General features: G+C 42.9%; 1 protein-coding gene across 1 annotated transcript; it reads right to left on the minus strand.

Annotated features, from left to right (window-relative positions):
- Window positions 1–1,356: 1,356 nt before the first annotated feature.
- rhoab (ras homolog gene family, member Ab) lies at window positions 1,357–7,320 on the minus strand. Its single transcript, XM_021615701.2, has 5 exons — window positions 6,999–7,320; window positions 4,974–5,131; window positions 3,737–3,857; window positions 3,328–3,458; window positions 1,357–2,181 (listed from the first exon to the last, which is right to left on the minus strand). The coding sequence occupies exons 2-5, from the start codon at window positions 5,127–5,129 to the stop codon at window positions 2,008–2,010; spliced, it is 582 nt and encodes a 193-aa protein (XP_021471376.1). The 5' UTR covers window positions 5,130–5,131; window positions 6,999–7,320; the 3' UTR covers window positions 1,357–2,007.
- Between the last annotated feature and the right edge of the window lie 635 nt (window positions 7,321–7,955).

Consider the following 7,955-nt stretch of genomic DNA (forward strand, 5'->3'; position numbering starts at 1 on the left):
GATGTGATGGGTTATCTGATCAAGTGTTGCAATTTCTAATCTAGTTTTACTGTTATTATAGGGTGTAGCATATGTCAAGGCCAGAAAGAGCAACATACTAGGTAAAAACAAGCCTAGACATCCGGATCCTTTTTTTTTGTAACGGCTCTTCACTGAGTCATTTGTGGGTTGACAGACTGGAGGTGACTTCGATACACTGTGGGTACGGACCATCGTCTTGGCTTTCTAGAAGCAACAAAGTGGCATAAAAAAAATAGTTCAGACCAAAAAACCTGACCATGGGTATGGTGTTTTTCATCTGGGCGAGTCCAAAACATTTTGGCGCCGATGAATCACTGCAAGGCAATCCGTGTTGTTTCGGAAATATATTAAACACTGTGCAGGTCGAGCAGCCACTCACAGCAGATAGGCCTACTCGTCGTTTAACCCGCCTCCAAACTACCCCTCCCCTTCATTGGGCGGCCCAGAGAAAGATGAGCTCATATTGGTTAAAAATAGTTTCACTCTTTGAGGCTAAAAATAGTCCGGTATATAAAGCCGCAGTTTGACTATACAGTGCGCTATTACCAAGCTGGCCTCGGTCGGTGGAGGCTGAGATGAGAGAACAGGCCGAGAATGACTAGGCGGTAACGGAGGCTTTTTCAGCTCTAGCCTCATGGCCACGGCTCCTCTCAAGCCTTGCACAAGAAAGAGCGAAGCTGTGCAATACATCAGCCTTTCGAGATGGGTGTTTGGGTGTAACCGGCTGAGGGTGGGGGCTCGGTGACGGGTTTCCTTCCTTTTTAGCAGCCGTGTCAGATTTTGCTGCCTCAAATGGTTATCCGTTGTTTTTTCAGTTGCAGTCTTGACAGCAGACAAATATTGAAGCTCCGCAAACAGAATGACTCGTCTCAAACCTGGCACGAAGTATTTTGTGCCAGCTATGAAGTTGTAATTTAATAGCCAATTGTCACAATGTAAGGGGCTAGAAGCTTGACCTTCTTACAAACAGCATAATTGATTAATATTCGACAAGAATGTAATTGTATATTAAAAAAAAACAAACTTGGAATCCTTATTGACCCCAAGCATATGTCAAAAAAAATAGCCAACTCAGATTTGGACTGGTCACCACTGAGTCTGGGCACTCCTGGTTTCTTCTCTCTAGGCTAGGGAGTTTTTCCTGACCACTGTGCTTCTGCATTGCTTGCTCTTATGGGTGGGTATCTGTTAAGCGTTTTGTAACAACCACTGATCTAAAAAGGGCTTTGTCAAATAAATTAAGATTGTTGTCAGGTGGTTCTCAACCTTTAACATCTCAGAAAAACATCCTCACTAGTGCAGTCATTCAATTCCCACACCACAAAAAAAAGGAAATGTGTTAAAGAACGTAATTTATTACACAATGTAACTAAGGCTAGTTTAAAAATACAGTTTCCAGTTATGTACGTGTGTACATATGAATATACCCATGCCTTATATTTACAGATTTGCATACATCATGTTTTCCTGTTTATTTGTTCCAACACTTACTTTACGGTTTCACATCCAAAAACTAAGAATGATTTGTACATAACAGAGACTACAATTTAAAGCAGTTATCAGCCCTGTTTGTGTTCCAAACAAACTGAAAGCAGCCAACACAGAGTCCAGGCAGGCAGAGCACTTAACTGGCAGTCCCGAGGCCAGCCCTTCTCCCGACAGGCCCAACAACAGCATTTGGAAGGTGAAAGATTTCAAGGTAAAGCATTTTAAAACAAAAAGCAGTCCCGGGTTCTCCCCTCACCTCCAATTTAAATACTGATAAATGTTTTCCATTACTTTTTAAAAATGAGTAAAAAAAAAAAATAATAACTAGAAAAAAAACCTACGTTCAGGGATCATCTCCCAAAGCAAGGAGACAAGCTCCAGCGGCCGGCGAGTGTGAGGGGCGTGGAGGAGGGGGTCAGGGATTTGGTGGGATGTAAACGGGTGCTTCTCCAACCACACACTTGCCAGAGCCCCTGGTACATGGTCCTGTCATGCACTCTACAGCAGGAGACATTTATTGCTCTTCTTGCCCCTCCGGGCCTGTAGCGCCGCCCTGGTGGCCATCTCAAACACCTCCCGCACCCCATCCTTCGACTTGGCTGAGCACTCCATGTAGCCGAACGCTCCAATCCTGTTGGCCATGTCGCGGCCCTCCTCTGGCTTCACTGGCTCCTACAGAGAGAGTCAAGAGACACTGTCAGGACAACCAATACACTGACCATATAATGGGGAAAGAGTGATACAGCTGAATGGCATATGCCAGGGATGGAAAAGGCCGTCGTTGTAAATAAGAATCGGTTCTAACTGACTTGCCTAGTTCCATAAAAAGGTCAAATAAAAAAGTATATAAAATAAACTGGTGGCCAGTGGGCCCTTTTTAAGGCCTTCATATCAATTGTCTGATTCTCTGTAATAATGGTATGGGAATAACAGTGCATTTTATTTTGAAAGTGGTTTCTTGTATCAAACATTTTCAGTCACCTTGTCTGAAGGACAAGTGGATAAACAGGTTAATGTCAAGCCCTGCATAGTCTTTTCAAAAGTCTCATGGAATGTCGACCTACATTGAACACCACACATTGGCTGCTACTGTAGACTGAACAGCTATTTCCATGTTTAAATGTTATGGGTTGTATTTTCTTATCTTGTTTTTTTGCTGGAAGTTGCACTTCATTATTTACAACGTTTAAGTTTGCGCTCAGCAAACCAGTGCAGGAAAGAATTTAAGGGAACATTGCCGGGTACCCACATAGATTTCTTTAGTCTCACTCAGATATCATATAAAAAAATACAAAAAATTATTTCCACAATGTGGCAAAATGTGTAGAATTGTAGGAAATTGGCTCTAAAAAAAATACACTTTTCCACCTTCACCTCATGGCAAAACAAGCAGAATAAATTACATTTGTTATAAAATTGCTACGTCGTCTTCACCCTATGGCAAAGTTTTGAGTAACAGCAAACCTGCTTTAAAACTGCAACACCCCCATGACAAAATGTGTAGAATTGCATGAAATTAACTCTAAAACTTCAACAATGTCTCCCGCTGTCAAGAGGGAGGGGGGCACTAATATGTTTTGCTCACAATGTGGGAGGGATGGATGTGGGTACGCAGACCCCCCGAGCAACTGCGGTCCCTCAAGAGGAGTTCAGATTGTGGCCCCCACCCCCATCAATGTTGCCCATTCCTGGTATAGACCTAGGGCAAGTTCCCCAAAAGCTTTGTGGCCAATGTGGAACTTTATTTCTCAACCTAGTTCGTTTATCGTCTGAAGAGTTGGTGTAGAGATGGGAAACATTGGTGTTCTTTCTACGTGCCTGTTTCATCTTGGCCAGCTCGCGACGTGTGTGTTCATCATTGCGCAGGTCCTTCTTGTTGCCTACGAGGATGATGGGAACGTTGGGACAGAAGTGTTTGACCTCGGGAGTCCATTTCTCTGGAATGTTCTCTGTAAAAGAGCAAAATGTTGGGGGGAGGGGGGTCAGACAGGCACACGCGCCAATCCCCCAGTGCGCTAGGCCAGCTGTAGGTAGTGTACAGTGCAGAAGGTTGGAGAGAAGAGCTATTGCTGTCTTATGCTTGTGTGTGAGTGAGAACTTCACTAGCCAGAATGGGCTGAACAAACCACCTCTATTCCAGCAATGGCAATGGGCATAAAAGAAAACTGTGTGCTGATGATGGTAAGACAGAGGGCAAGTCTGAGTGTGTGTGTGTGTGTGACCTCACCCAAACTGTCTGGGCTGTCAATGGAGAAGCACATGAGGATGACGTCAGTGTCGGGGTAGGAGAGGGGGCGAAGCCTGTCGTAGTCCTCTTGGCCAGCTGTATCCCACAGAGCCAGCTCCACCTAGTACAGAGTAGACAACCACCACTGGCAATGCACATAGGGCTAGACGTGCAACAACAACAAACATCTCTATACCGTTGAGGATTGTGATTCTTTATGGACTTGCTATACAACATACATATGGAACTACAATATGTATCAAACCGGGACCTTGTTTTGAAACCGGGGCCGTACTACCCACAATCCAATATATCTATTTTTCATCTTAGAAGACTGCCCATTTCAAAACTATTTCCTATTTAGTCCCTACTGGACAAGGTGTTCATGCAGACGGATGGCAGCTGCTAGTGTTCATGTGGATGGATGGCAGCTGTTCTAGTGACTTGGTTTATCAGCAAAAACCGGCCAACAGAAATAAACCATAGATGTGCCATCTATATAAAGAGAGTCAAGTGTAAATTCAACAGTTAATGAGGTCTGCCTACTGCAGACCTCCGTGGACATACAGGACATTGTTTGGAAAAACTGGATATTGGTTTTAGAGGTAGGTCAACTTCAATGACTAATGAACAAGAGGACAATGTCAGAAAAACAACACTTTGAAAATGGATAACTGGACATTTCATGAAGGCATTCATCACTGACACACTAAAGGGAAAAAATAAAATTCACTACCAATGGGTAAGTGGGAAAAGCAAATTAGAGCAAGACACTTCTATGAGTATGACACATGAAGTGGAATTAATTTAGCCAATAAAAACTAGGCTAGACGTCCCAGATTTCTGGTCAAAGCATATTGAGGACAGGACACCTGGGTTTATAACCCCCTCGGACCTCTATCTAATAAAGTGCCATAAGATCTTACATTACAGCTTTAGATTACATATGCATCACATTATTCAGGAGCATATGCTGCACCTAATATGTTTTTATTACATGGTCAACTGAATAAACATGTGCCATGCCATTATACCCATCTGCCTCCTCCTAAATTCAGCTCAATCCTAACCAGCCGATACCACGACAGCCAAGACCAGCAATGCCACCGTTGAAACACGCCAACACTGAAGCCACCCCTGAAAACCTGCTAGCAATTAGGCCTATATATTCCACCTAACCTGGTTTACACATTCAACTGAGAAATAGACAGCGTGTGGTTGCATCTGTATGCATTACCTGCTTGCTGTCCACCTCGATGTCAGCCACATAGTTCTCAAAGACAGTGGGTACGTAGACCTCAGGGAACTGGTCTTTGCTGAAGACTATCAACAGACAGGTCTTCCCACAGGCACCATCTCCCACGATCACCAGCTTCTTACGAATCGCCGCCATGCCTGAGAAGAGAGAAGACGCATGAAGAAACACAAGATAACAGCCTCATGTTGAACAGGTTTTCACAGCGTCCGTGGCCTCATAGGATCAGTGCGATCGATTGACTGGACTCTTCAACACTATTGTGGGGAAAGCAAAGCGTACAGCCAAACTTGTATTCTTGAATGACCCCCCCAGAGGAAAAACACAGGGTTCAGCACCAGCAGAGGTTAAGGGATAGTTTACGCTTATATTTAACCCGCTGGTTGTCTGTCAGTGTCCTACAATTCCCTGCCTGGGCAGAGATCAACAACCAATGTTAACCTGTTGATTCAGAACAAACTGCAGGTGTGGTGTATACCCTACACCGTAAGCTGGTAATCCCCACTAATAACTGTTGAGTGAGTTTCCTCATGTAAATATGTGTGCAAGGAGGAGGGAGAGAGAATGATGCCGTCTATTTAGTTATTGGATTGATGCTCGGGTGAAACTAATTGTTGAATGTACTACAAGTCAGGACCCTGAATGAATGGTGCACTCAAGGTGGAAAACATGTCACTCAGTCTAAGATACATGGGACGTGTGGCCCACATGTATACACCACACAGAACGTAGTGCAACTACCCCTGCAACTCAATGCTGCAAGGCAAATACAGTGTTCCATTGGAAATTAATGTACTTCTGGTGTACCAAAACGCAATTACACTGTCGAGGCGTTAGCTTCTACCACGGCATGGTGGTGTCCACAGGGTTGGTAGTCAAATGACGGTTTGACAGAAATGGTAGCAGAATGTTGAACTTTTCTTTCACCCGTATCCAGATACTGCTGCATAGCTACCATTTTGCGCAATAACACCGTTGGTGTGATCGAGGGGTAAGTATTTATGTCACGCAGTATCGTAGCGATCAGTGATGTCCCCATTAACCGCATGAGCAGTGCAATGAAGTTCCTCACATGCAAGACAGAATCAGAAACGGTAATGCAGATTTGAGTTTATTGGCTGACCAGACACCAACTCCGACTATTTAGGATGGACAATAATTTAAGTAGCTAACATTAGCTACTATAGCTAAGTACATTTGCCTATAGGGTGGGTCATTAAAATGTTCAGTAAGATGGCGTCAAGACATCAACAGATCGTCACATTCCAAACAAACTCACTTCGCTAGCTCTCCACCCGCTAAACAGTCTCTGGTCACTGAAGTGAAAATTGAAAAAAAAAATGAAATACAAAAAGAGGTCGTTAGAGACCAACGCTAATATTTGCAATGTATGGGCCAAGCTGAGCCACCCAATCAGATCTAAACAAATGGGGTTTGATAGCTAACACAGTCATAACTAGCTAAGAAGAGTAGCTACCGTAGCTAGCCAATGTTAGAACCCGCTTACAGGATTGCACGTAAAATAAAAACACAAAAAAACAGCCACAGTAGTTAACTACTTGACCGTTAACTGATCAGAATATGGTCGTGTTGATGATCGATAACGTTCGAGTTTGGCTAGTTTACCACTGGTCAAGTTAATTAGCTAACGTAATTGTTACATTAACTAGCAACAAACTGACACGCCGGTTTGTTTGAAATACTGACTCGTTACTGCTAGCTGTACCAAGTTAACTTCTGTGGATGCGTTAACTACATGGGCGTGATTCAATTCATATGGGGATAAAAACTTTGTGATAAAACAATGGAGCTTAGTTGTCAACAGTGTTGGCTAACTAGCCAGTTGGCTGTCAGTGCGGAAGCTATCGAGGACTCCTCCGCTCGATTGGAAAAGCGAGACAGAGGACGGTAAGGGACAACTTTCTAACAATTTATCCGATAATTACACTTCACCAATGTTGTCATATGAAACTTTTATTGCGATACGTGATTCAAAAGTAGTTTTACCTGTTGTTTAGATGGCTAGTAGTCGTTTTCCCAGGGCAATGGTGCTTCGTCGATAACCCTCGTTTCAATCCGATACAATGAATTACTTCGCGTGTACGCGCTAGGGGGGAGGGGTGGCGGAAACGAGCGTGAGCCACGCCTGCGCGTGCACGTTGCATGAGTAAAGTATTTCTCCCTTTAACGTATCTCCGTTTGAGATTCGGTTTCGATCAGCATCCAACAGTTGATATTGTTAGCTAGCTAAGTGCATTCAGAATAATTTTCACACCAAAAAGGATGCAAGAAAGGAACCAAGAAGTGACTAACTACTATTCTGCCAGCAGCACAAACGAGGACGTCACTTTTGTATGGTAATCATTAAACCTTCAAAATTAAAGCCCGCATTTCTAAACATTGCAATATTGATAACTAATTCAAATGATATAATTTTTACCAATGGCTACTTTTATTGTGCCAACAAGAAAATTCCATTAGTAATTTAAGAGAAAAAACAATAATGAAACAAATACAATGTTGACACTGATAGAGGTATATTGACAATATTGGGCTGTAGAGAGAACTTTTCTACCTGTCTCAGCTAAATGGGGGTGGGAAATACCCAGTAGGGTATAACCAAATATGGTTAGTTTTGGAGGGACACTGTGTTATATTATACTAATTCCAAAACAATAAATGAATGTACTGTTGTTGTGTTGAATATCAGTTATTTGGAAAGACAGTACTGTGCAGTACCGAAGAGCCCTTACTGCTGCTCGATCATCCTATTTTTCTAACTTAATTGAGGAAAATAAGAACAATCCGAAATTCCTTTTTGATACTGTCGCAAAGCTAACTAAAAAGCAGCATTCCCCAAGAGAGGATGACTTTCACTTTAGCAGTGATAAATTCATGAACTTCTTTGAGGAAAAGATTATGATTATTAGAAAGCAAATTACGGACTCCTCCTTAAATCTGCGT

Source organism: Oncorhynchus mykiss, chromosome 9 (assembly GCF_013265735.2).
Source record: "Oncorhynchus mykiss isolate Arlee chromosome 9, USDA_OmykA_1.1, whole genome shotgun sequence".
Classification (NCBI taxonomy): Eukaryota; Metazoa; Chordata; class Actinopteri; order Salmoniformes; family Salmonidae; genus Oncorhynchus; species Oncorhynchus mykiss.

Excerpts from the sequence above, each read along its gene's own strand:
- rhoab (XM_021615701.2), bottom strand. The coding sequence starts at position 5,129 with ATGGCGGCGATTCGTAAGAAGCTGGTGATCGTGGGAGATGGTGCCTGT. Across the intron at positions 3,459-3,736 it reads TGACAGCCCAGACAGTTTGG|AGAACATTCCAGAGAAATGG; the intron begins GTGAGGTCACAC and ends GCTCTTTTACAG. Across the intron at positions 2,182-3,327 it reads AGCTGGCCAAGATGAAACAG|GAGCCAGTGAAGCCAGAGGA; the intron begins GCACGTAGAAAG and ends CTCTCTCTGTAG.